This window comes from Triticum aestivum, chromosome 2D (genome assembly GCF_018294505.1).
Source record: "Triticum aestivum cultivar Chinese Spring chromosome 2D, IWGSC CS RefSeq v2.1, whole genome shotgun sequence".
In the NCBI taxonomy this organism is placed as follows: Eukaryota; Viridiplantae; Streptophyta; class Magnoliopsida; order Poales; family Poaceae; genus Triticum; species Triticum aestivum.
Window position 1 is genome coordinate 526706259 of NC_057799.1, and position 27374 is coordinate 526733632.

The following is a 27374-nucleotide window of genomic DNA, read 5'->3' on the forward strand; positions in this document are numbered from 1 at the left end:
CGGAGAAAGGGTCGGATTTAAAGGGATGACTGGAGCGACGGTGGACCGGCAGGGGTGGGGAGGAAGGCGACTGCAGGTGGAACATGGACTCTTGGTCGTCGGATTTCAATCGGATGGCGCGGAAAAAATGGCTAGAATAAAAAAATCAATAGACTGGCAAATAGTCGTCCCCTTAGTTTAGCGCCCTTCAAGGATTTTTGCATTAATTTAACACAATAGCTATATGTAAGTCGCCTGAATTTAAAATTTGGGTCGGTCGATTTTCTAGTGAAGGAAGGAAGCACCGGAGGTGAGGAAGAAGCTCACCGGCTCACCGGAGAAGAAATCTCATCATTTATCTTATGATGGCAGAGACCTCATTATCTATCTTAGGGTGCAGGCTTCCCCATTATCTATCTTAGGGGTATTATGGGGGAGGGTGCAACCGCGCATGTTCGCTGGAAAAAACGGCGAATGATCAGGGTTAGAAGGGATGGCCGGGGGCGGCAGCACAACGGTTGGGGCAAGGGTGGGGCGGCGAGGCTGGCGCTGGAGCGCCGCCGCCCGTGGGCGACGGCAACAGGCGGTTAGGCCGGCGGTGGCTGGGTGGTTCGAAGGAAGAAGATGGCCGGATGTTGAAGACACACATCTGGCCGTCTGTTCTTCATCCAACGGCTGGAAATTATTACTGGTTTCTAGCCAGTCCCTTAATTTAAGGTTGCCTTGGCTGTAAGCCTGTAACGGATACTAGGAAGGAAGGAAGAAGATGTTTGTGTGCACTGTTCTATCCCGTGAGTTTGCGGTGGCATTTCCTGAGCCTCTACAGCGAGAAAATGGGCAGTAATCGGTGCATGCATGTTGCTGTTGGTGCTCCTATCAATGCACGCTCTTGTCTACATCCAATCTACCGTTTCAGGGAGGCCCACGGCACATCTGGGTTCAGGACCATCCCTTCCCTCCCTCCCGTCTTAGGGATCCAGAAAAGCTGATGTGCCACGCACGTCGTAAACATACATGCGTTTTCTGTTTGGTACTATACACTGATCGAGCATACACTGCTCCATCGATGTGAAAACCACAGCTGCTGAACAGTTCAGTGAGACGTACTGATGTGTGTGTAAAGAGGTCAACGGGCTGATGTTGGATCAATTGTTCAGTGCAAAATATGTGTTGCAAACAGAAAGAGACATTATAGGGTTCACTAGTGAGTCTGATCTTATTACTTATAGCTGTGAAGTGAACTTATGGGCAGTGGGATATGGTCCAACTCTGTTAGATTGCCGGCCGCTCACTCATCAGGTCTGCAAAAACCTCCCTCCTCTTGAGCTTAAATATTAGTGGTACTACGTACTAATACGCGTTGCTCATAGCTGAGCTAGCATGCAAATTAAGCAGGCGAGACCTTAGGCGGAAGCATGACCGTTGGCGTCCGACCAAAGCACAACTTCCAAAACTGGCCGCTCCATGGAAGCTATAGCATTTGGACTTTGGTGCACTCCAGACTCGAGACTCTCTCCTCCATTATTCGCTCCTCGCATCGTGCCCAGCCCCCCTCCCACCTCTATATATTTCAAGCCTCTCTGCCGTGGGAAAGAGCCTACCTAGCTAGCGTTGCTCTCAGGGTCTCACCATACACACTGCATATATGCATGTGAAGAAGGTGAGAGATAGAGAGCACTGCGAGTGAAAGCTAGAGCGGCAAGCTAGCAAGCTAGGCACACACGAGCACACAGATATAGAGTACTCAAGAACATTGTCACACAAGCACGCACACGCAGGAGCTCGACGCTGAATCAGATGGCTCGCCCGCTCTTGGCGGCGCTGGTGCTGGCGGCGACGCTGGCGAGCCTCGTGCCGCCGCTGGCGAGCGAGGCGACGACGTGCGAGAGCGCGAGGCGCGGGCACCACCAGTACAGGCAGCCGGTGGGCGTGCGGAGGATGGTGGTGGACGCGAGCGGCGCCGGCGACTTCCTGTCCATCCAGCAGGCCGTGGACTCCGTGCCGGTCAACAACAGCGTGCGCGTCATCATGCAGATCAACGCCGGCACCTACATGTAAGCTCTAGCTCTAGCTTCTCACCATTCTTCGTGTGTGCAGTGCCGAGCTTTCTTTCCTGACTAGACTGGTTTATTTATGCATGCATGCGCAGAGAGAAGGTGGTGGTGCCGGCGTCGAAGCCGTACATCACGCTGGAGGGCGCCGGGCGCGACGTGACGGTGGTGGAGTGGCACGACAAGGCGAGCGACCGCGGCCCCGACGGGCAGCAGCTCCGCACCTACAACACCGCCTCCGTAACCGTTCTCTCTAACTATTTCACCGCCAAAAACATCAGCTTCAAGGTGAGTCGCCAGTGGTCCATGGACGTACGAGACGTGACACGGGTCACAAGGCACAAGCAGATGCGGTTACGCGCCCCCGTCCCCGTGCTGCATGCATCAATGCGTACCGTCTCGGCAGCGCACTGTGCAGCAGGGGGTGCAGACAAAGTGACAAAAGCTTCAGGGTCACAAGCCACACATCTCGCGAACGCGCGCTGCTGTCTCTGTGCATCCCTGTTCCTGTTCGTTTTGAGATTTTGAAACTCGTAGTACATGCATGATGTGTTTTGAGTTTTGCTTGGAGCAGGCAAATCACCCGGGTTCGTCTGGCTACGGCCGGCGAGATGGACGGTAGCTGGCTGGAGCCTGGGCCGAGCAAATACGAGGCCACTCTGCTCGTGACTCGTGAGGTTGGCATGATGTGCGACTTGACTGACGTTGTGTTCCTATCTATCTAATGGCTTCACAGAACACGGCTCCAGCACCAATGCCCGGCATGCAAGGGGGCCAGGCGGTGGCGTTCCGCATATCCGGCGACAAGGCCTTCTTCTTCGGGTGCGGGTTCTACGGCGCGCAGGACACGCTGTGCGACGACGCCGGCCGGCACTACTTCCGCGACTGCTACATCGAGGGCTCCATCGACTTCATCTTCGGCAACGGCCGCTCCCTCTACAAGGTGCGTACTGGTACTGCTGCGTGCACATATATATGCAGCGCACTATGGCACACACATAGAGTACATTACATGTGCATACGTGGTAGCTCATGCTGAAAACACGTACGAGCAGGACTGCGAGCTGCACTCGACGGCGCGGCGGTTCGGATCGGTGGCGGCGCACGGGCGGCAGGGGCCCTGCGAACGCACCGGCTTCGCGTTCGTCAACTGCCGGGTGACCGGCACGGGGATGCTCTACGCGGGGCGAGCCATGGGGCAGTACTCGCGCATCGTCTACGCCTACACCTACTTCGACAACGTCATCGCGCCCGGCGGATGGGACGACTGGGACCACAACAGCAACAAGAGCATGTAACTACTACTACACCACTACTCTACTGCATACATATTCAAACACACACAGCATGAATAAAATAAATTGAGCAAAACTAACCTGCACTTGTTACCATAATACAGGACGGCGTTCTTCGGGATGTACAGGAACTGGGGGCCCGGTGCCGACGCCGTGCACGGCGTGCCATGGGCGCGGGAGCTCGACTACTTCACCGCCCGCCCGTTCCTCGGCAAGAGCTTCGTCAACGGGTTCCACTGGCTCACACCAGATGTCTGAACTCACAGACAGTTTCCAGCACCACAGATTCAGCAGACAAGATACATTCATACTATACATCACAAGCATACAAGGGTAGCACAGATATAAAGGAACTAGTACAGTATAGTTACTCGTTTTTCATCGATTTAAACTTCCCAGTGTAGTTACTACGTAGTTATTCGAAAGCACAGGCACAGCTGGCCGTGTACCAGACCAAATTGTTCATGTAATCTTCAAAAACTAAACAGCACAGATGAATTGGTTATACGCCTGCCCATATATGATGCTTTGCAGGGGACAGTAACTCTTTCGAGGGTACATGTATATAGCTCAACGCTGCTTCATGTGGTACAAGGACTGGTATCAACAGAGAACAATTTGTCATATTTCTGCAGCAGCTCGGCCATCCCAGTAGACCTGCAAAGGTAGAGGAGATCCTATAAAGTCAAATCTACTGCAAAAGGTGCACTCAACTTGCAAACAACATACAACTATTATAAGGAGTAGTTTGTAAAAAATATGTGGTTAATAAGGTACCAAGATGTAAAGCACTACATCTCAACCGAGCAAATAGAGCATTGATGCTTCATCCAGTTACATAACACTTAACCTTGGAATTAAAATCTTACATCTATTCTTGGTAAGCATGCATGTCGGTGTATTTCATTATGTCAAGTTATATAGCAGGCACCGGCCGTTGACTTACTAACGACAGCCAATGAATTTTCTCTTTTGTTAACACAGTTGCCTGATTCCCACTGTACATATCTTGAAGATTTCAATAGAAGGCTATATGTCCGTTTTTCTAACCATTTAACAGGGCAATGATTTACCTACAGACAGCCTTCAACACCATGCATGACATGAACCATCACTGTTAAGATCTATCTCTCGCATTACAGATTTGTTCAAGTGGATTCTGATGGACCTATGAGCTGTGTTAGGCTCCCCACCAAAGTCCCAGCAGGACATTAGAAGCATTATGATAAATATTCTACAGATGTTAATGTTAGTTTGACGTTGTTGTGCTGTGGAATCTAGTTAGTTAGTTACTTGTTTACTAATTCCACTAGGGAGGATACACAGGATTGCTCCGCCATGTAGTCTGTCATTCCTCTTCTTTTCCAAATCACATCCAAAAGATGCTCTCAAGTTATTATTACATCCTGAATTAGAAATAAATATGTGGTTTCCAAAAGAAGTTGTAATACCAAACGGGATGTCAGAAGAGAAATATGGTAGAAATTCTTATAAAATACTCCCTCCGTCCCATAATGTAACACGTTTTTTGACACTACACTAGTGTTAAAAAATGTCTTACATTATGGGACGGAGGGAGTACATATACACTCAAATCAGTGGACCCTAATATCTCAAATTTGATACAAGTGCATTACACCCTCAATATGATGGAAACTAATCATAAATTGACATAAGTGGGCAATCGATGTCAAGTATGAAGTATCTCTATAATGCGATAAAAACAGATAGTGTGCGGTTTTTAGGTCACAGAATAAAGCTGGTACAGCCAAATATTTCCAGAAAAAAAAACCAGACTCAGTTTGGTAGAGCCTGACTATAGCCAAGCCACATCAGTTAAATGCAGTATTGCAAGTAAGATTGTTTGTAGTTGGGCTTTTTATTTACATACAAGGGCTTTATTTATAGATTCAGGTAAAAAGCCTTCATTCCAAATAGTAAGATTGGAGGCTGCTGACCAAAATTATATAGTTATTACTACCAAGAGGCTAAGTTTGGTGTGGATCATACGAGTTCCAGAAAATATTATTTCCAATACTACCCTGAAAGACATTGATATTCGATGGGAACATCCTTTTTTTCCGTACAGAAACACAATTGCTCAACTAAATTCAAGTTAACAATTACAAAAATAAAATCTAAATTAAATATATAGGATATCCCTCCTCGCATTAAGTCATAGTTAGAAACTTAGAAGCAATGGACAGAGCCACATATAATGACAATGAGAGTAAATAGCTAAGGACTTACACTTACTGCATGGTACTCTCATAAACACGAGGAGATGCAGCATGAATGACACCACTGGGAGGTGGACCATATTCTCCGATCTTGTACATGAGTTTCATTATCATGGAGAAATTCTCAGGCTCGTCATCATAAACAGTTAAGGTTCACCATGGACTCAAACTGCTTCACATACTGTTCATAGTTTTCCTTATCTAACTTTTCCTTGTTATCTTCCAGCCACTTTGGGTATTGTCCAACATACTCCTTAAAGAGCTCATAAAGAATCTCCTTGGAATAAACTTTCGGTATCGATGTCTCGACAATGTCCTAAAAATTTTGCAGGATATGTTATTGCCCTGTCTGGGGTGTTTTATTTACTCAGAGGCTAGTTCCGAAAAAATAGTACTCCCTCTGTTCCTAAATATAAGTCTTTGTAGAGATTCCACTAGATGGACTACATACGGAGCAAAATGAATGAATCTATACTTAAAATACATCTATATACATCCGTATGTGGTTCATAGTGGAATCTCTACAAAGACTTATATTTAGGAACAGAGGAAGTACTTGATACAGAAGAAAAATAAAATGATGATAAAAATCCAAAACATGAGGCAGAGTAAGAACTAAACACAGAAATATTACTTACATGAGGGGTGGGGTAAATAAAGTTTTTCCTGTGCTCATAAGTGTGTTTTGATCCACAGTTATTGCACAAAGGAAGCATACCAATGGATAGATAGGAAAGAGTAATTATTGAGGGAGGGGGTGCATTATCTTGCAAAAGTGGGTTTACGTTTCAGTTTGGTAAAAAAAACTCGTGACGTTTTAGCATATGAACTGCCAAAAGAAGGGACCTATCTAGTTGAGATGCCAAGTCAATTATGCTGCTCCCAGATAAGTAGCAGTCCCACTGTACAGAATCACAAGACGTCTTTTCCTTAAAACAGTGGAGAATTATTTGTGTAGCGGACAGTTAACAAACTGTTCTAGAATCTAACAAGACATCATGAATTCGTCATATGAAAGAACATGGCAAGGAAGTGCTTCTCAATATATCACAAAGACATTTCCCCGAAGAAGATCGAGTCGACTTCAGAAGTTGGATTTCACCACAGTGACTTATATACAATATAAACTCCAAAGAAAGAGCTGATCAGCGAGACAAAGCTGTACATAATCAAAACTCTCTCCCGGTGTATTTCATATCGCCATGAAAAATGCAGAAGAAAACAACATACCTGCATGCCCTCCACATTCAGCAAATTGTCTATCGCGTCCTCATCAAGCCTCCGGTCCAGATTGCCTCCAGCTGTGGCACCAGAACCTGCCTCTGGGTCCAGCAGCCGCATGAACTTCGTTGAGACTTGTCCGGCCAACCTCTGGGTAGAGCAGCCCTCATGGAGTCCCTCTGCCTGTGCTTTGATGACTTGCGGCACCTTATTGTGCAAAACGTCTACTGCTCCAGCAGCGGCGCTGACCAGAATTATATACACCAATAAATTCAAAAGAACAGATAATGCTAACGACAGATCAACACTTAATAAAATCAAATGTTGAGTTTTAGAATTCCACATAAATGCACATGCAATAAATACAGTTGAAAACTTAAACTAGCAAGCATCCTAGTTGTATAGAAAAATATGAAAAAAATGCTTGCAAGTAAGACTGTACTTGGGCTTTTTATCTACAAGGCCTTATTTATAGATCCAGTACTACCGAAGAAAGGCATTCCTATTTGATGGGAACATCCATTTTTTCCCACAGAACATAATTATTCAACTAAATTCAAGTTAAGAATTACAAAAACAAAACCTAAATTAAACAGAGGATATCATTCCTAGCATTAAGCCATAGTTTAAGGACTTACAGTTGCTCCATGGTACTCTGATAAAGACGAGGAGATATAGCATGAATGACACCACTGGGAGGTGGACCATATTTTCCGACCTTGTACATGAGTTTCATTATCTTGGACAAATTCTCAGGCTCCTTATCATAAACCGAAGTAAGTTTCACCATGGGTACAAGCTGCTTCAGGCACTTCTTGTATTTTCCCTTCTCTAACTTGTCTCTGTTATCTAACAGCCACTTTCGGTATTGTGCAACACACTCCATTATTAAGTCATAAAGAATCTCCCTGGAATAAGCTTTTGGTATCGATGTTTTGACAATGTCCTGCAAAGTTTGCAGGATATGTCATTGCCCCGTCTGGAGTGTTTATTTACTCAGATAGTTCAGAAAAAATAGGACTTGATAAAGAAAATAAATAAAATGACGACAGAAATCCACAACATGAGGCAAAGAAAAAACTAAGCACAGAAATACTACTTACATGGGGGGTGGGGTAAAGAAAGTTTTTCTTTACTCACAAGTGTGTTTTGATCCACAGTTATTGTAGAAAAAGAAACATACCAATGGATAGATAAGCAAAAGTAATTATTGAGGGAGGGGGAGCATTAAGCATGTATTACATAGATCTCAGTTCGGGGAAACTTTGTTCATTCTAGAAACAAAGGCCATGGTATACATTATGTTGCAAAAGTGGGTTTACATTTCATCAGTTTAGAGATAGAAAAACTCATTTCAGCAAATGAAATGCCAAAAGAAGGGAACTATCTGGTTGAGATGCCAAGTAAAGTATGGTGCTGCCAGATAAGTAGCAGTCCCTCTATACAGAACAACATCCTGCCAATGTAAATTTAGAGAAATATTCCTTCTTAAAACAGTGGAGAATTTCCCCTAAAATACAGTACGGAGAACTATTCTTATGGCCGTCGTTAGCAAAGTGATCTAGAATCTAACAAGGACATCATGAATTCGTCATATGCAAGAACATGGCAAGGAACTGCTTCTCCATATATCACAAAGACATTTCTGATTTCCCTGAAAAAGGTCGAGTCGAGTTCAGAAGTTGAATTTCACCACAGTGCATTATATACTACAATATATATCTGACTACCAATAAAGAGCTCGTCGGCGGGACAAAGCTGCATATCATCAAAACTCTTTCCGAGCACACACATTTCACATCGCCATGAAACACACGCAAGAAAACAACATACCTCCATGCCCTCCCCATTCAGCAAACTGTCTATCGCCTCCTCATCCAGCCTCCCATCCAGATCGCCCCCAGCTGCGGCGCTAGAACTCACCTGTGGGTCCAGCAGCCGCATGAACTCCGTTGAGACGTGTAGGGCAAACCACTGGGCGGAGCTGACCCCATGGAGCCCCTCTGGCTGTCCTTCGATGGTTTGAAGCGCCTCGTCGTGCAAAACGTCTTCTCCAGCCGCAGCGCTGGAGCTGGGCTCCCGCGACCCCACGAGCGGCGTCAGCTTCGAGTAGTCCACGCAGCGCGCGCCCCTCCGCTTATCAGGCTCAGGCATCATCTTCGTGAGCGCATCGCGTACTCTAGCCGCGGCGCCAATGCCGGCCGTGTCCAGGGGCGGCCCGTCCCGCTTATGGCGCATCACCCTCTTGCCCACGTCGCACTCGCGATACCCCCTCTCCTCCGCCACCGAGAGAGGCCGCTTCTTCCAGCGCCGCGCCTCCTCCTGCAGCCTCCGCCCCAGCTTCAGTATCGACTTAGTGCTACCAAGCACTGGTATCCCAAAGTAGAACGGCATCCCCAATGACGGGGGCGGCGGCGGCGGCGACGGGGGGAGCTTGCCCTCCCTGCAGAGAGAGCTAGCGTGAGGCCTACGGGAATTCGTGGCGGAATCGAGGGATCTGGACGTGGCTAGATAGATTCCGACCTTCGGAGACGCCAGTCGCGCAACGACTTCTTGTGCTGCTCGCACGGGTCGCACCACCATGTTGCCGGGGGCGCCAGCGGGTCCTGAAGCTCCGTCCCCGGGCCCTGCACCGGCGCCGACGGCGACGACGATGGCACCCCGTCGTCACTGCAGAGGGAACTAGCTAGAGTCAGGATCGCGACGAATTCGCCGCGGAACTCGAGGGTTCAGAGGTGGATAGGCTAGACAGATTCTGACCTTCGGGGACATGCCAGGGGATCGAGGCCGCGCGCCGCCTCCCACTTCTCGCGGAGCATCTTCTTGCGCGCGCACGAGCTGCACGCCCGCTCCTCCAAGGCCCACAGCGGCAGCGGGTAGAAATCCTCCATCGTCCCCGTCACCGACGCACCACCATCGCCCGACGACGTCACCGGCGCAGAGGGCGGCGGCGCCGGGGGCCCGATATTCCTGCGGAGGAACCCGGCGTTAGGGCTACGCAGATTCGTACCGGAACCCGAGACGCTTGGGGTTGGGGGGAATGCGGGTGGGTAGGGGCCGACCTGTGGGGATCGGGGCCGGCGGGGCTGCGCGGGGCGATCTCCGGGGGCTTGTCGTCGCCGGCGTCGGCGGAGGGGGCGGTCGAGGCCATGGGGGCGGCGATGGGTCGAGGGGGGCGGGGCGGTTGGGGGGTTTGGGGATTTGGAATGGCGCGTTCGGTTTTCGCGGCGGGGACGAGACCGAGGGGGGCAGAATTGAGACGTCTGGCGAAATTAATACGGGTCGGGTGGCCAGGCCAGGCCAAGTACCCGTCCCCGTCCGCGCCGCACCGGCCCACTCGCCAGACGGACTCCGCCACGATGTACGGCCAGATTTGGCGCCTCGTCCCCAACGCCTGCTCGCCGCTGCCGCCGATCCGCGCCGGGGCGGGAAGGGGCGGCTGGCCGGCCGGTCGCCCCGCGCCACTCCGCAGGCCGGCGCTCGCCTCCGCGGCCACCCGAGGCCTATGCCGCCCCCTCGCCGTCTCCGCCCAGTCGGCCAGCCTCGACGCCGGTTTGAGGTTCGTTCTTTGCTGAATTTCGTATAAGAGAGCATCGAAGTTATCGCCCGTGCTCCGTGGCGAATCGGGTGCAAACTGGAAGGGGGATTTAACCCATTTTTGCTGAGCATGTGGTACATGCGCCTGCGTATTCTTGTCTATCTAATTGATGTGTGCACGGTGCTTCCATGTGTGGAGTACAAACTATGTCTGTCAAGTACAGTAGTAGCTTCAGACATCAGTGGTTTGTTGAAAGCAGGAAAGAGGTGTCAGTGATTTTACTAATGAACTACACAGTTTGGTACTAGTATCTTTGGATGATATACTGGAAAGTGAAAACTATGCTCTGTTCATTCAGTTAAGTTTGGAATGCACATGGATGTGAGTGGCTCACACTGTCTCTGGTAATTCTGGTTTTTCAGAGTGGATAAGTTTTTCGAAGTTGAGATCAAGGTGCGCGACTATGAACTCGACCAGTATGGAGTTGTCAATAATGCTATCTATGCTAGCTACTGCCAACATGGTGAGTTCAGACTTCAGACCAAATTCCAGCTGAATCTCTCGCTAGCGAATCTCTCATTGTTGTACACTTGGTCAGTGAACATGATTCAGATGCCATCTTAAGAACTCGTACTTCATTCAAAAATGAAATTTATATAAATTCATATCTCATTCGATGACATTCTACTTATATCGTAAGCATGATTGTAGTTTATATTGATATCTCTCATTGGATTCTATGCCTTCAAGTTGAGTAGGCCGTCATGAGCTACTTGAGAGCGTAGGAATAAGCGCAGATGCAGTAGCTCGCAGCGGTGAGTCGCTGGCCCTCTCTGAGCTGCACCTCAAGTACTTCGCGCCTTTGAGAGTAATGCCCTCCTTTCCTATGTTGAGCAAAAAATAAAAGAAGTTAAGATACTTGTTGCAGTACTGTGAAACCAGTAACATTACAAGTTCACACTTCAACATACTGCCATAGGTTATCTTCAGACCTGAGTTCCATTTTTGTATTTTCTTGCGCTGTCAGAGTGGTGATAAATTCGTCGTCAAGGTGAGGCTTGCAAGCATCAAAGGTATAAGGATGATATTCGAGCACTGCATTGAGAAGCTGCCTAACCATGAGGTATTATAAATTCAGAACAGAGTAATAAGATGCAACGTATGTTTCAAGCATGTTTGCAGTTCAAACAAGGCAGCAACGACATTCAGTAGCATTCTGGAGTGCATTGTGTCAAATATGTACAACTTGTACAATTTGTATTCTGTTTCACGTATAAATTATTCCTACGCATTTCTGTGCCACCCATTCTATACAGCCAAATATTCATATATCATGATAAAAAGTTTTTTTGAGATTTATATATGTTGACTTTGCATATCTTATTTTCTCATGTCAGTTGATTGTGGAAGCAAAGGCAACGGCTGTTTGTCTCAACAAGGACTACCGCCCTACCCGTGTGTCTCCAGAGTTTCTGTCCAGGCTACAGCTCTTTTCATCCGTGGACAACAGTGGTTAAGTGACGGTGATCTCAGCAACAATCTTCTCGGATGATTCTGATAGCAGCCATGTGATGAAGAGCTACGTTCAGTTTCCTGCTGTATCCATGTAACTGCTATTTGGAATAGTGTTGAACTTGTAGACATTTGTAACCCAAAATTTGTCGAGTGGTACTGAAGTAAATGTATACAACCTCTATATTGTTTTGAAATGTATAAACACTCTATAACCCACAAGCGAAAGAAGCTCGTCTGACTGGACTCGGGGGCATGAGCTACTCCTAGTTCTAGCTAGTGCTTCAGCATGGATTCATCTCTAGGTAGTTGGCACACGCCAGGTTCTTCAGAGTCTGTATTTTGTACGCAATCACCATGGTCTATCAATCAGTTTATTATAAATGTGATTTACAATTGAATAAATACTTATTGTGAAATACTCCCTCCGTACCAAAATAAGTGTCTCCTTTGTACTAAAGTTGAGACACTTGTTTTAGGATGAAGGGAGTACTTGAGAAAGCCAAATGCCGACGACACAAAGAAGTTAATGGCAATTGGAGTAGCAAGGGATTTTTCAGTTATGCTTGGTTCAATCTATTACGTGTGCATTTATGCAAAGGAGAGAGAGAGAGAGAGCAACAACTATCATGCCCTTCAGTGAACCCTTCAAATTGAGAACATGCTCCTCTTTTTTCGACATCTCTTCCTGGATGCTCATCACCACTGTCACCTCAACATCTTTGTCATCGTTGATATCTGAATCAGACGAATCAATGAACTCTTTGAATATGTAGTCATCAAGCTCCTTGTGCACAAAATCATCATCTGGTGGATCCATCGTTTGCCTACAAAATGAGCAAAAGAATCCGCTCAAACATTTCGTCAAACACATCACGGGCGAGGTGTGTGTCCGACCGAGTAGGACGTACAGGGGCAGCGCATGGGGTGACGATAGTGCTCGGGGCGAAAAGAACGACCTGGAGGGGTTTAGGGGCCGTGGTGGCGGCGCTTCGTGTTGGGGACACAAACGAAATTAGGGTGGGGACGACAAAGGAGCTAGGCAAGGGACGGCATGGATGAGGCGAAAGAGAGGAAGAAATCAGGTCCGGTGAGGGTTAGCGACGGTTTGGAGGGGATTTGGGTGGGTTCGGCCAATCAGATCCGACATGATGGACGCTTCCGAACATGTTCGGGTGTCTCTAAATCCGTCTCAGGGATAGCCTGGACATATGCGCCCGATATGGTGGGTCCCATTGGGTGGCTTTTTTGCTCCGGGCAGTGTCTGGACCGTTTGCCTGGGTGTATAGGGGGAGATTGGGGGTCTGGTTGGAGATGCTCTGAGATGGAGGCGGACATCATACAAATGGGCCTCCCCTGATTTTGCCCTAAATTTCAAGAGAAATCGTAGGATGGGTCGACAAATGGACATTATTAGGACAATTGGGAGATGCCCTAGGATTAGTTTTTTTTTTTGTGCAAATCCCCAAATGGGAGTTTGGGGGAGAAACAAGGGGATGCCCTTGTAAAGGCCTTCCTTGTTTTTTTTAGGCAATTCGTTCCAGCCGGTGTCATACAGGCACTGTTCTACAGCCCAGCCTAATATACATGCACGAACATGCATCCCCATGGCAACGGTGCTTCGGAACAAAGCGCAGCTGGACTTTAAGGGCCAAAACGGATGTCCCCATCAATTATGTTCACGCTAACTAGCTAGGATTTGCATCAGGAACTGGCAGTAAACAATGCAAGGATACGAACTCGAAAACACTCGGCCAGTGAAAACCAGTTCCCAGCTGCCCAGCGTTTCTCTGACTGCATTCAACTACTCCACCACTAAAACATTAGAAAGAAAAATGGTACACTATGCTAATCTTCAGCAGGATACTAAACAAGCACTAGGTTCCTAGCATGACTAACTAACAGAACCGGTAACAATCCGCAAGTCAGCCACCGGAGATCTTGTTGATTCAAGCTCTGGTCCAAAAGAACACCTTGCCGCCGGAGCTTGCGCAAGCAAGATGCCCAACTTTATATGGGTGTGCCGAAAACCTGCACGGAATGGCCGTCATGTGTTCACTCTCCAGGCTTGCGCCGTTCGAAGCTGAGAGGCTACTGTCATCGCCACCAACTGAGATAATATCTAGTGCCCTTTTCATGTTCCCGATAAACAGGTCGGTGTCGTTCCAGCCCCAGATTGCCCTGCAACAATCGAATTAATCTGTGAGGAGATATTCATGCAAGGTCACGAAGCTAGCCAGTAGGTGAAAGGAGATATCATACTTGAATGTAGAAATCCATCTGCCTGTCTGGTTATTATGCTTGATAATGTGTGACCTATCAAAGTCATCCCCACAAAAGACTCGGACAGTATCGTCGAGGCTGGACAGTGGACAGAAGAAAATTAGGCCTTCTGTAACAACATAATTCTGTATAAACTACACCTCTGTAGCTAAATATAAGAATGTGTATTTAGTGAACTGCAAAAACGTCTTATATTTAGTTACAGGGATAGTATTAAATAAGTGCACTGTTTAAAACAGTGTACTGTCGCAGACAGGGGGGAGGGGGGGGGGGGGGGGGGACAGCAGCTGTTCTAAAGATGCTAACGGGTTAAGGACGGTATATGCTATGGGGGATTATTTAATCTTCAGTAATTGAAGGCCAGTTAAGGGTGAAAAGGCAGAGGTAACAACTGTGTGTGATGGTATGAAGATGATGATGTTTAGGAAAGGAAGAAGCTAGCAGGGGCAGAGCCAGGATTTCAGACCACGCAATAGAGAAGTCAAGACGATATTAAATCTTAAAAAATATGACGCCTATATCAGATTCAGCGACATATATTTTGCAATTCAAAAGATAATGACATTTCTGTAGTAATCTTTGAAGCATAACACAAAACTGAAAAATAAATAAGTCTTTCTATCATATATTGCCTTATGGCAGTTAACTAATCAATTACTCCCTCTGTCTCATAATGTAAGATGTTTCTTGACACTACATTAGTGTCAAAAAACGTCCTACATTAGGGGACGGAGGGAGTATATGTTATTAAAACAAGAGGCAAATGAGCCACACCCTGTTCTTCCATATAAACTAAAAAATATGATCTGTCAGATTATGTGGTGAGCCCATATTATAAAGGTCTAGACTCTAGACTTAATCTCACAAAGCATGCTTAATATACGGGAATTGTACTCCCTCCGTTCCGATGGTTTAGGCATATATTTTTTCTCGGTTTTTCCCGTTACTAAGGCGCAGGGTGGGACTCAAGGGCTATGGACGATGTTAAGCCCCCAGGGTATAGCAATGGAAGGAAGAGTCGGCCCAACCACCATGGGGCGGCCCAAGCCCAAGACTTGGAAGCCTACCGCGTATACCAGGGCATGTCAACTACACATGCAAGACAAGTACATCCTGAAGATCTAGCGAGATTCCACAGATTAGGCTGGATTGTAACCGACTCAGATACATGTAAACCCTAGCCTTGTCACTCAATATAAGGCATTGGCAGGGACCCTCCCCCCCCCCCCCCCCCCCACCCCAGCAGCAGCCTTCTTTCACCTAATAGCCTATACATTTTAGCCATCTGAGGAATTTGGAATGAGTGGGATAGCTGGGTATTTGAAGCTAAGGTCGCGCCGGTGCAGCAGGTCGGTAATCAGATCAAGGTGGGCACAAATTCTAGTTCAGCAGGATGAGTTAGGTTCAGCAAACACATTCTAAATCAAACAGGAAATCATTTCTTTCAAACAACATTACAGACATTAACCACAGCAAGTGTAGGAAAAGTGTTACCTTGTTGTTGCTAGCATACTGCCACTAGGTGAGAAATAAGCTGACTGAACAGATCTATTATGTTTTAGAACCTTCAAGCTCTCTTCTTTCTTCCTTTTAAGCCTTCTGAGATCCCATATGCGTGCTGTTCGATCTGTTGAACTTGTGGCAAGCATATGTTTTTTCTCTGGATGAAAATCTATTGAGTTAATTGTATTGTCATGTGAATCCCATGTGGTTGATACCTTACCCATCCGCTCATCAAGAAGTTTCAGTTCACCATTTCCATCACCAAAATATAGGCAGCTAGGACTATCTGGTGCTTGACAAAGTGAATAAACAGGATAGTCACACAGCTGGATCATATTAAAGCTCTCCTTCTCAAGGTCCATAAGACAAATTTCACCCTCATAACTACAGCTGTAAATCTACAAGGCAAATATATGAAAGACAACAAAATTAGAATCATGATCGAATGCGGAGATGTTCAACAAAACATAAATCACTGTTAGAACATTGTCTTCTCACCCTATCATCAACCTTGTCAGAAGACGCTTATGCTTGTCAACACTACACGTATCAGAAACGGGAGCATACAACCTAGTCGATCTACCTTGAAACATGGTTACCATATGTTGCTACAGGATGCTTCTGGGGAAAAAAGGTCCTAGAATTAGCTGCTAGAGGATGATTGGCTGCTTAAGATTAATAAGGAAGAACACCAACAAAATCTAAAGCCCCTCTGTCTCCCCTAATAACTAGCCCCTGCCTTCTTCCATCCTCTCCCATGACCCATTTTGTACGGTCACCGCACACCGATCAAAATGTTCCCCTATCGTCAGATGACAATTAATCCAGAATATCGACCAGCCAACCCTGCAGTCCCCATAACCTAATATATGATTCTCAGCTGTTAAGCAGCAGCAATAATTTTCTTCAACAGTACATTTCACAGATGTCATCCTAGAAATAATCCAATGACTACTAACAGTGCTAAATATTATCATCCCTACAAACAATTGCCTATACAATAGAAACTTCTAGTGGCTTTATCTACATAGCTTCGAACTTGTTGACATAGTGAGTTTGGTTAACAGGAGACTTGTGAGTTCTTTTAGTGAACTGCGAAGTTATGTGTGTAAAAGATTTATGCACAAGTTAGCAAAGAGAAGTGCAATTTACTCTTACCAAATCCTGTGTTCATACTATCCAGCCACCCAATTTAAGCGAACGCCATACAACTAACTTAAATTCTAAATGTTAAATCAGTAATCAGAAAACCAGTAAAAGAGCAGAAGAACAGGGAGCCATCACCTTCTGTGGCGCGGCAGGGTGCGCCACGATTGCTGGCACAGGGCCCCTGTGAGGCAAATACTCGAACACCCCATCCGCACCGTCGCCATCCTCATCTTCCACCATGCCGTCCACAACCCAGAACCCAACATTCCCCAACTTGTTCCCCGCCGCAACCACGGTCCGGTCGACCAGCGGCAGGACCCGAACCCCAAGTATCCTGTCGGGCACCACCTTCCGAACGTTGGCAGGCGTCAGCACGAGCTCCTTCCCGGCATCGAAATCGTCCGCCCGAACCCTGGCAGGCGGCGCAAGCGAGGCGGACTCGATGATGGAGGACGCGAGCGAGGAGGAGAAGCTGGTGCTGCGCGGCACCGGAGGGGGCCCGGGCGTGGGCTCGGCGTCCGGGGAGTGGGAGGGGGGGAGCTGAGAGAGTCGGAGGGAGCGGCGGAGCTCGCCGGGGCTTGTCTTGGCGGCGGGCTTCTTGCGGGGCTGATTGCTGGGGCGTCCTCGTCCTCGTTTAGACGAGGACTTGATGGCGGCCGAGAGCTCGTCGGCCTTGCGGCGGAGGGAGGCGAGGATGGCCTCGTTGCGGCGGATGTTCTCCTCGCGGAGGCGCTCGTAGTCGGTGAGGCCGGCGGCCTGCCGCGACGCCATTATTCACCCCTGGACAGCGGCGGACCCAGGAACCAAATTTAGCCGGGAGGAACATTTTAGGCCTAAAAAAATTTAGGTACCAGCGCCGAAGGTAGCGCCGCTGCTGCCAAAGCTACGACCTTCTCGACGTCGGGCGGTGGCTCAGCAGGCAGCAGCGGCACGGAGCAGAAGACACCAGCGGGCAGCGCTCGGAATACAGCAGCAGGCGGTGGAGGCGCACGGAGCGGCCGGCGGCGGCGCAACAGTCGCTACTGGCTAGGGCTCGAGTCGGAGTCGGGGGAATGGAAGGGGATCGATTTGGCGAGATAGAAATAGAAGCCGATCGATTCGATCGGTACTTTGTTTTTCCCCTTTTTTTTAGGGTAGCGGCTGCGTGACTGCGTGTGGACTGTGCGGTGATCTAAGTTGGGCCTTAAGTGCAACAGCCGAGTACTGCTAGTGTCCACTTCAGCCCAAGCTGCTAGCGGGGCTCCTGGCCTTGCGCAAGATCTTATTAATCTTCACAGGTTTGGTTAGTGCTTCGGATTGCTTAGAAATTATATCAATCATCAAGAATGGAGAAGATCAATTCTAGTAGGAGAAACTTTACTCATTTAGAATTTTGTTTCGAGCATAGGGAGAACAATTTTGAAGCCCACTCTTTAGCAAAAGGAGTTGCGTCTCTTTCGGTGGGTCGCCATGTGTGGCTAGGGGCCTTACCGGTTGTTGCTTGTATTCCAGATGTTTCAAACTTTGAATAGAGCCCCAAGTTGCCACCAAAAAAAGGTTAAGATCAATGTTGACGCGGCTATGTCCAGAAATGATGGCTATGGAGCTGTTGGAGTAGCGTGCCTTGACCACAACAGCGTCTAACACCAGGTAAATAACTGATTTCGTGGATTGGTAGTACTAGCAGCCCTGCACTTTCCAATGCATCGTTTGAACAAGCGAAAGGCTTAATGTCACGCAGTGCCGTGGGATCATCAGACTAACAGATAACGAAATGAGAATATATTGAAATTCTTAATTCTCTAAACTACAGGATCAAGAAGGCACAGTAAAAGACCTGTACGATCCCATGCCAGATGAATTTCGCAGCCAGCAAAATGATGATCTGACATGTGTAACCACTCACACGCTCAAAGTTAAAATTCAGAAGTTAATCCTCTTTGTAGGCCAACGGATGTCTTTAGCGCACAATCAGATCAGCTGTACCATACAGGAACTAAATCAGATCAGCTGTGTGTAACTGACTCACACTCAACAGTTCAAACACCAAATCCAAAAGTCAATGTCCTTTGTAGGCCAAATAGTATCACCAGCACACTCGTTTAGAAATGTAGAGGTGTACGTTCAGAGTATCAGACTGAAAGTCTACAGAGAATGTTGAAGAATCAGGTGCCTACTGAGATAACAATCCCTATAAGTAGCAGCATTGCCGCGAATAACAAACATCATTGGTATCCACAATGCAGCAGATAGGTGCCCTCATTCCTCTTGCCACCGATCAGTGGGGAAGACTAGTATAGGATCAGCCCTTTAGGTGAGATTGTAGGATCAACCTAAACATTTCATATTTAGATAATCCAAAAAAATTTGAAAAAAAATGTAGAACATACCTGCGGGGTATGTCTACAACTTCAAAAAGAATCAGCTCAAAACTCGATCTACAGTTAGAGATTCAAAAAAGACAAATTTGAGTATGAATAGTGCCAGCTTGGGGTGAATAGTATTTGACACTATTCACATCAGATTTTGTCTTTTTTGGTCCTCTAAGTGTAGTTCGCATTAGGAGCTGAAACTTTTTGAGCTTGTACATCACACATGAATGTGTGTCTCCAAAAAATTTCAGAATTTTTGAACATCTTTTGTATTTTCAAAAAAATTGATCTCATTGATCTCACCTAAGGGCTGATCCTACACAAGTCTTCCCCATGATCAGTTCCCTCAACACCCACGCCGGGTATACATTGCTGGTGGTGGCAGTTCAAGTTACTGCAACCGTGTGATGCCCTTTGGCCAAGCATATCTCCACCAGCACCAGGTCAAGGCTGCTCCTAGAGCAATCAGCCCCCTACATGCTGTGACTACTGTGAACAGAAACCAGGATTACAGTATAAGGTTCTCTGATACCATCCCTCTTCTGTTACTTTATTGTAGCAAAGATATTATATTGGTGTGTTTGCTAATACTACTTGCTATGTCAGGAAAGACAAATATTTCGAAGTTGAGATGAAAGTTCATGACACGGAACTTGACCGATATGGTGTTGTCCACAATGCTGTCTACAGTAGCTACATTCAACATGGTTAGCCATGTCAATTTTCAAGTGCTGCGGATCCTTCCAAAGTCAAATTATCTATATATAACCTTCATGTTGTAGCAGGTCATGACAAGCTATTTGAAAGCCTTGGAATCAGTGTAGACGCGATAACATCCAAAGGCAATGCACTCGCTCTTTCAGAAGTACAGCTTAAGTACATTGCACCTTTAAGGGTATGTTTTGCTAAAGCACAGCACAACACAGAAAACATAGATGCTGTAAAAAAACACAGAAAACATAGGACCACTGGTGCTGAAACTGAAATGAAATTCCTTAAGGATTTAACAAATATAAGATACAAAGATCAAGTTTATCAATTAAGATAGACATGCTGGTCATGCGATAGAGATACCATAATATAGTTCACCAACACATGATTTTCTTAGTCAGATTCATGTACGTCAGATATACCATATCATACAAGAAAACTCAATAAGTTTATCTACTTTTGCCAGAGTGGTGACAGGTTTGTCATCAAGGTGAAGCTCAGGCAAATCAAAGGTGTAAGAGTGATCTTTGCGCACACAATTGAGACACTGCAAGATCATAAGGTATGCATTTACTATCAATCTTGTGCATGTGCCAAGTGTTCCAACACAAGGTACTCAAATTCGTGGTCTATTATCAACTAGTATATTTCTAAGCATTGCCATGTATATCTCACCTTTTGAACTCCTTGCAGCTCGTACTGGAAGCCAAAGGAGCCGTTGTTTGCCTTGACAAAGACTATCGTCCAACTCACATATTCCCAGATATGTCGACAAAAATTCTGCAGTTCTTCTCATCCAAGGATGACTAAAGCATCGAAAAGAATTGCCACTAGTCTTAATAAGGCCTAATGTATGTGATATCCTGGAGTACAACGTTGCAATTGATCAACAATACTGATCACCAATTCACTGTAGTTTCCTCACAGCACCATATCTCACTAAAAACATTTGTATTTTACAGTGCCGCTTGAACGCTTGAGCTGATCTTAAAATGCTTTACATCTCTGTTAGCAAGTGCAACTTGGACACAAGTAGTTTTATTTCTTTTTTTCAAGTGGTGGTAAGACTATACACAAATCAGATGCAAACAATTGAGCAAAAAATTGCAGAATGTGCATAAGGCATAATAGTTTACTTCCAAAGGATATCACAACAAAAATAACTCATTCACCTGGAGCGTGGCTGATGTTGCAATGCTGCCCTCCTTGAATCCACTACTACACTTTGGTCAATGTACAGACCTAAATTATGCTGCTACGACGCAAAATTTTCTCCTCTGTGGTCTTGCCTTAACCCATTGCGTGCTTCAGCGAATCACCAGCACCAGCCTGGAAGAACAGGCACGAAAGGGCGAAGTCTGCAATGAAAATCCCAACTAAGGAAATGACCACTGCAGACGTTGTGGACTCGCCAACGCCCTTGGCTCCTCCGTGGGTTGTCACACCCCATGCACAGCTCACCACCGCGATAATGGCACCGAACACCTGAGATTTTATCAAGGCGCTGATCAAGTCCCACGGACGCAGCGCCTTGCGTGCTGACTCCAGAATGATGCTGGTGCTTACACCAAAGACGGCGTCGGCCAAGAACGCCGAGGAGGCGAGCCCGAGGGCGAAGCTGATGAGCGTGAGGACAGGGAGCGCAAGCACGCAAGCGAGGACACGAGGGACCACGAGGTAGTCGATGGGCTGTGAGCCGAGGACGCGGAGGGTGTCGGTCTGCTCGGACACCTGCATGGTGCCGAGCTCGGCGGCAAAGGCGGAGCCAACTCGGCCGGCAGCGACGACAGCGGTGACGACCGGGGTGAGCTCGCGGGCGAGCGCGAGGGCAAGGACGCCACCAACGGAGCGGTGGAGACCGAGGCGGGTGAACTCGCGCACGAACTGGATGGTGAAGGCCATGCCGACGAAGGCGGCGGTGAGGAGCGAGACCCCCGCGCTCCCGGGGCCCACGCGGCGGAGCTGGGCGAGGAGGTTGCGGCGGTGGACGCGTCCCGTGAGGACGCGGTGGAAGACCTGCCCTGCGAGGAGCAGCGCCGAGAGCCCCCGCCAGATCGCGCGCGGCGGGGTCCAGTTGGAGAACAGAGGAGGCGGGGGCGTGGCGGACGGGGGCGGAGGGGAAGGCGAAGGCGCTGAATTGCTGCCGGCGGTGGCCGGGGGCGTGAGGGAGAGGCGGAGGACGGGGAGGCGGCGGCGCGGCGAGTGGAGGCGGAGGAGGTGGGATTTGGGGCAGGGGCTGACAAGGCGGAGGAGAGGGTTCGTCGTGGCGGAAGTGGGGCGGAGGAGGAGGGCGGCCCCTGCCGTGGTGGACGACATGGTGTCGGTGGCGGTGGCGGTGGCCGGAGATCGGGATAGTGGTGGTCGCGGTGGCCGTGTGGGAGTGGGTGGGAAGCGATGGGGAATGGCCGTATCGGCGGGGAGGAAGGAGTCTCTGGTGGGCCACGATAAAGGCGCTACTGGGCTGGACAAGAAATCCCCTTAAACATCCAACCCGGTTAAATCACCCCCCGTCCAACTCAAAAGAAGAAAAAAAATGTCTCAAAAAAAGATAAGGTTAAGTCACCACCCAAACTCTTGCAAAATCATACAAATCACAAATGTGCCCCTAGGTGGTACTCACTTACCCATTATAACTACTGCTCTCCTCACGACAGCCGTCGCTCGCTCTTTTCGCCGGCGATGGACGCTAGCTCTAGTTTGCAACGGGCCATCCAGGAGTTTCGCGCTCGAGATTCGATCAAGCTCGCAGAAGAGACTGAGACTTCATGGTGGTTTCCCAGCGTGAACATGCTAGTCGCCCACACACAGGGGCTGCTAAAGATTGCGACGCCACAGGAGAGGCTCACATGTTATCACTACAAAAAAATACACTTTCGTGATGATACGTGTTTGTCACAGTAGGTCGCATTTTTTGTCATGCATGTACATCCATGACAATTTTATGACAGAATCAAGATAGTCATACTTGTGCTGTCGTAGAAGTGTTCCATGATATTACCAAAATTATCATCACGGAAGTGTCCACTTCCATGATGATAAATCGCGCGTCACATAAGTGCTTTCGTCAAGGGTGACCGACACGTGGCATCCACCGTAACGGAACACCGTTAAGCTATCGGGTCCGGTTTTGAATCCGATAACCCGCTAACAGCCTCGACCAATGGGGATTTTCCACGTGTAAAATCACATTGGCTGGAGGAAACACGTGTCGGCTCACCGTTGGGACAGATGTCATCCACTCATTGGACGAAAGGCGCCTATGATACGTCGACACGTGGCACGGCCCAACAGATGCCCATTCCTGTGAAAAGGCCGGCCCATTTGACTTAGTCAAAAGGTGGCGGGCCCGGCCCACAGAAAGCCTGTTAACGGCATGTTCGCATATAGTCCATTTACAGCCCGCTAACCCAGGGCCCGTTACGACCTATCCGAATTAGGCCCAGTAGCGTCATCTGGGCCGTCCAATATGATTCCAGCCCATTTTAAGTTCCGGCCCATGTATGGCCCATGACGTCTTTCGGCCCAGATGAGGCCCTTTGTAACTCTTGGCCCATTAACGGCCCGTGGTGACACTGGCCTGTAATGAACAGTGTATCATTTTATACCCATTAACGGCCCATTAATCCATTGGGCCGTTTGCAGTCCATGTTATCTTTCGGCCTTCTCAGGGCCCATTTATTCTTGGGCTCATTTCCAGCATTCGGTTACTTACGGCCCGTTACTGCCATTTTCTGCTTGTGGGCCAAATTCAGCCCGTGGTTACAGTCGGCCCGTTTGTGGCCCGTTAATACGTTGGGCCGTTTTCATAGCGTCATCAAATACGGCCTATTAACGACGGCCCGTTATGGTTGGCCCATGAACGGACGACTCCAACTCTAGCCTGTTTACGGCCATAATGCGGTCTGTTTTTGGCCCATGTTTGGCCAATCGATCATACGGCCCGTCTAAGGCCCATTGATGATACGGCCCGTAGAAGGCCCATTGTTTCTACGGCCCGTAGAAGGCCCATTGTTTCTAACGACCGTAGAAGGCCCATTGTTTCTACGGCCCGTAAGAAGCCCAGTGTCACTATAGTAAATATGTAGCCCATGGCCTGTTAAAGGCGGGAAACTACTATAGGTTTAGACCTGCTAATGGCCCAAGATGATTATAGCCCACGTTTTGGCCCATATGAGTAACGAGTCGGCCTGAAGACCGACAACACTGAGATCCACTGAACCTTCCAGCCTAAATTACAGCATACCGATCAAAGAATAAACCTAGACTATACAACAAAGAAATTACGGCATATTAGGAATCAAAGTTCGCTACCCGGTGATAATAAAGCGCAACATGACCGCGGATTACATACACTGGGCATCAAAGGTCGCCACCAGTGCATATAAACGCGCCGACAAAAGAATATACAAAACTGAGAGCACTTCAGAAGGCACTAGACCTGGCAAGCTCGGGCCCCAGCAAGCAGCCGAACAAGCTGATGAGACCTCAGTTGTGTCAACAATAGATGCTTCATCCCTAGCTGTATGGCACCATAGTGCGCAAGGCAGTCCCCTGACATCTTCATTACATCTTTGACTTCAAGTCGGAGCTGAGCTGAAGCAAGCCTTTCCGCTTTAAGTTGAGACTGAATAAGTCGAACTGATTGAGGCAGCGACTGCACAGAGGTTGTCTCACACCTGCTGGTGAGTAGCTTCAACTCACTGTCTTCATCAAGACAGGACCTTGGGGTCATCTCGCTGTCCTCAAGATGGTTTGGCTCACTATCTTTCCTAAAGTTCTGTCTGGTATAAGAGATACGACTCTGAAAGAGAAACAAGGAGACACGTAACAGGTTTCACAATTATATAAGCAAATAAATGGATCTGTTCTGCATAAGGAACATGTTTTTACAACTACAATTTAAAACTGGTAGTTGTTGCAAACATCCAATCAGATGTAAACAGCAGTGGAGGAAATGATGCCTATCAAATCTATACTAGAACAAAGTTTGAACGCTTGAGAAGGATGAACTTACATTACATGTTAACACGGGCTGGACAAAGCCCTTCACCATGTTGATGGAAAGATAATTCAATAAATTCCCCAAAGAAAATTCTTTATAAGCGTTGCCATTATTCTACATTTTGCAAAGAGTAAATATAGATCAAATAATATTGGAAGAAATAGAGGATAATGAAGCTCAGGTGCAGACTGATGATACATAATCAAATAGCAATTAATTAAGTACAGCGTTACAAGGCAAAAGGTACTGACAAGAGGAATGCGGACATCAACGTGTGCAGTGGCATTGGCTTTATTCAACATTTTGGTAAGAGTAAATGTAGATATGATAATTTGGAGAAAGTGGAGGGCAGGGCAGATAAGATGCAGAGTAATGCTAGACAATCAACTATCTCGCGATGCATGTACAGTAATACCACCACCGTCCGTTATTAGTTGTCGCTCAAATGGATGTATCTAGCACTATTAAGTTCTAAATACATCCAATTGATCAACAATTAATTCGATACAGAGGGAGTACATGACAACAGGTACTTACATGAGCAATCCAAAACTTCATAACCATTGTGTTAATTCTACATTTATCTAAGAGTAAATATATATCTTATAATTTCAAGAAAAGGAGGGATAAAGAAGCGAACATTTACAGTGATGCTACATAATCAAACAGCAATGAGTGTAAGTATGCTGACAAAGGGCAAGAGGTACTGACAAGAGCAATGCAGAGCCCAGTATTGTCGTGAGATCCTATGATCCTTTGAGCAAGGAGATTCATCTGAAATTAGTTTTCATACAAGAGAGAAGGTAAGGCACATGCAGAAATTTAGGAGTTCAAATTTTGAATTGATATCATAGACAGTACCTGACGCTGGGCTGTCAGCAGTTCTAATAGGGATTTGGCCACTGGAGTAGGGGTAAAGTCTGTTACAGTTGGGCCTGTGTTTTCTGTGGCTGCTGATCTATCTGATTTAACAAGTATCACTACCTTTTCCAAATACCTAGTTTGTACTCCTTGAGGATCTGCAATCACCCTCTTCCTTTTGGACATCTATTACGAAAGAACAACATTTGACTGGAAAAACATAGTATGACGACACATGGAATAGGTACAGAAAATGGATAGGTATGGCATATACTCATATATGATGCTTAAACTAAGCATATGGTGTAACAAAGTAGAAGTAATGCAAGAGGTCAGATGCAAAATATGTGCGACCAATACAACCTTGCCAAGTTAGAGCATGCACCTTGATGGGTGAATAAGATAGGCCATCCTCCACCATGCCAAGTTTGCTAGCCAGTGGATCGTTCCGCAATATTCCTCTCGTGCGCCCATTCTCATATTCATTTTGATAATGTTCAATACCTGACATGCATGAAAACATAAAAACAAGTGAGATTATCTTTGTAATGCAGAAGTGATTCTAATCCAATACTTCCTCCCTGTAAACCCCTTTGTGCTATCTCTGCAATTCTTCTAAGAGGTGCCATGCATGCTGTAATTTGGTGTGTGCATTAATATAATGTGGCCTACTACTCAAAATATGAGAGCTTCAGAAGTGATGATACTTCGCAGATGACAGCTTCAACATATAGTAAAGAAGAACATGTTGACCTGACCTGACAGATCCAAAATACACTAAGGGAGAATAACTCGACCTGACCAGTCAACCGCAAGAGAAGAGGATCATCTTAAAGAAGAGCAGAAGAGCAAGCAGATTGAAGATATTACAAGTCTTTCTATACAATGTCGGTTGGCCACCCATGATGAACCAGAGCGCACAGAGAATTACTATTCCTTCCGGTCTCTCCATATGTGGCTCACATGCATTTCGAAACTAAAGTAGGAACATTTAGCTGACCAATTAAACATCTCTCAGTTTTACTAATATCAGCATAATATCATATTTGAATTTGTACAACTAAGCTTGTTTAGCTCGATGGGTGGAGCTGTGCTATTACGACACGAACCACGTAGGCTGATCGTGGTCATCATAAAATGGGGAAACCGTAAGCATGATGAGTATAGTGTTGACTGTGGCAGTGGGATGGCAGATCTGAAGCTGCAAACCGCGCAAAGGGTAGTTAGCAACCGATATTTTCTTTGAAATAACAACTAAGATTTGGTATGAACAAGAAAGTACAGTCAACAAGTGACAAAGAAATGCAATTCTGCTGTCTCTCTATATGTCGCGACATGCATTTGGAAACTCAAGTGGGACCTTTAGCTAACCAATTAAATGTGTCTGTTAACTAATATCAGTATCATATCACAATCATATTTGAACAACTAAGCTTTGGAATTTTGAGTGTTGTGTTGTTTAGCTTGAAGGGTGGAGTAATGCTAGTATGACAAAAAGCACCTACGCAGATCATAGTAGAGTAGATAAAAGGGGAAAACCCTAAGCATCAAGAGTAAAATCAGGAAAGTGGAACTAGCTGGACCAGTGGGTGGCGCACATGCTTTTCAAAATGAATATAGGAACATTAGGTGACCAATTAAACGTTCTCTGTTTTAGTAATATGAGCATCATATCAGA

General features: G+C 46.9%; 4 protein-coding genes and 1 pseudogene across 5 annotated transcripts; 2 read left to right on the plus strand and 3 right to left on the minus strand.

Moving 5' to 3' along the window:
• The first annotated feature begins 1567 nt into the window (after positions 1-1567).
• Positions 1568-3830, plus strand: LOC123054238 (probable pectinesterase 68). Its single transcript, XM_044477960.1, has 5 exons — positions 1568-2033; positions 2129-2318; positions 2767-2973; positions 3086-3324; positions 3430-3830. Exons 1-5 carry the CDS (start codon positions 1777-1779, stop codon positions 3581-3583), a joined length of 1047 nt encoding a protein of 348 aa, XP_044333895.1. The 5' UTR covers positions 1568-1776; the 3' UTR covers positions 3584-3830.
• LOC123054236 (uncharacterized) lies at positions 3669-9955 on the minus strand (annotated as a pseudogene).
• LOC123054240 (acyl-acyl carrier protein thioesterase TE3, chloroplastic) lies at positions 9936-12058 on the plus strand. Its single transcript, XM_044477962.1, has 5 exons — positions 9936-10345; positions 10747-10847; positions 11083-11192; positions 11352-11447; positions 11722-12058. Exons 1-5 carry the CDS (start codon positions 9936-9938, stop codon positions 11839-11841), a joined length of 837 nt encoding a protein of 278 aa, XP_044333897.1. The 3' UTR covers positions 11842-12058.
• Positions 12059-13548: 1490 nt separating this feature from the next.
• Positions 13549-17877, minus strand: LOC123054237 (DNA damage-binding protein cmr1). 2 transcript variants are annotated; one of them, XM_044477958.1, is made up of 5 exons: positions 17662-17877; positions 16907-17551; positions 15614-16020; positions 14099-14197; positions 13549-14017 (listed from the first exon to the last, which is right to left on the minus strand). In XM_044477958.1, the coding sequence occupies exons 2-5, from the start codon at positions 17540-17542 to the stop codon at positions 13786-13788; spliced, it is 1374 nt and encodes a 457-aa protein (XP_044333893.1). In that variant the 5' UTR covers positions 17543-17551; positions 17662-17877; the 3' UTR covers positions 13549-13785. The 2 variants fall into 2 exon arrangements, with proteins under 2 accessions (XP_044333893.1, XP_044333894.1); XM_044477959.1 differs by lacking the exon at positions 17662-17877 and having other exon boundaries at positions 16907-17641.
• A 2867-nt stretch (positions 17878-20744) lies between these two features.
• Positions 20745-22288, minus strand: LOC123054239 (protein TRIGALACTOSYLDIACYLGLYCEROL 1, chloroplastic). Its single transcript, XM_044477961.1, has one exon. It carries the CDS (start codon positions 22147-22149, stop codon positions 21124-21126), a length of 1026 nt encoding a protein of 341 aa, XP_044333896.1. The 5' UTR covers positions 22150-22288; the 3' UTR covers positions 20745-21123.
• Between the last annotated feature and the right edge of the window lie 5086 nt (positions 22289-27374).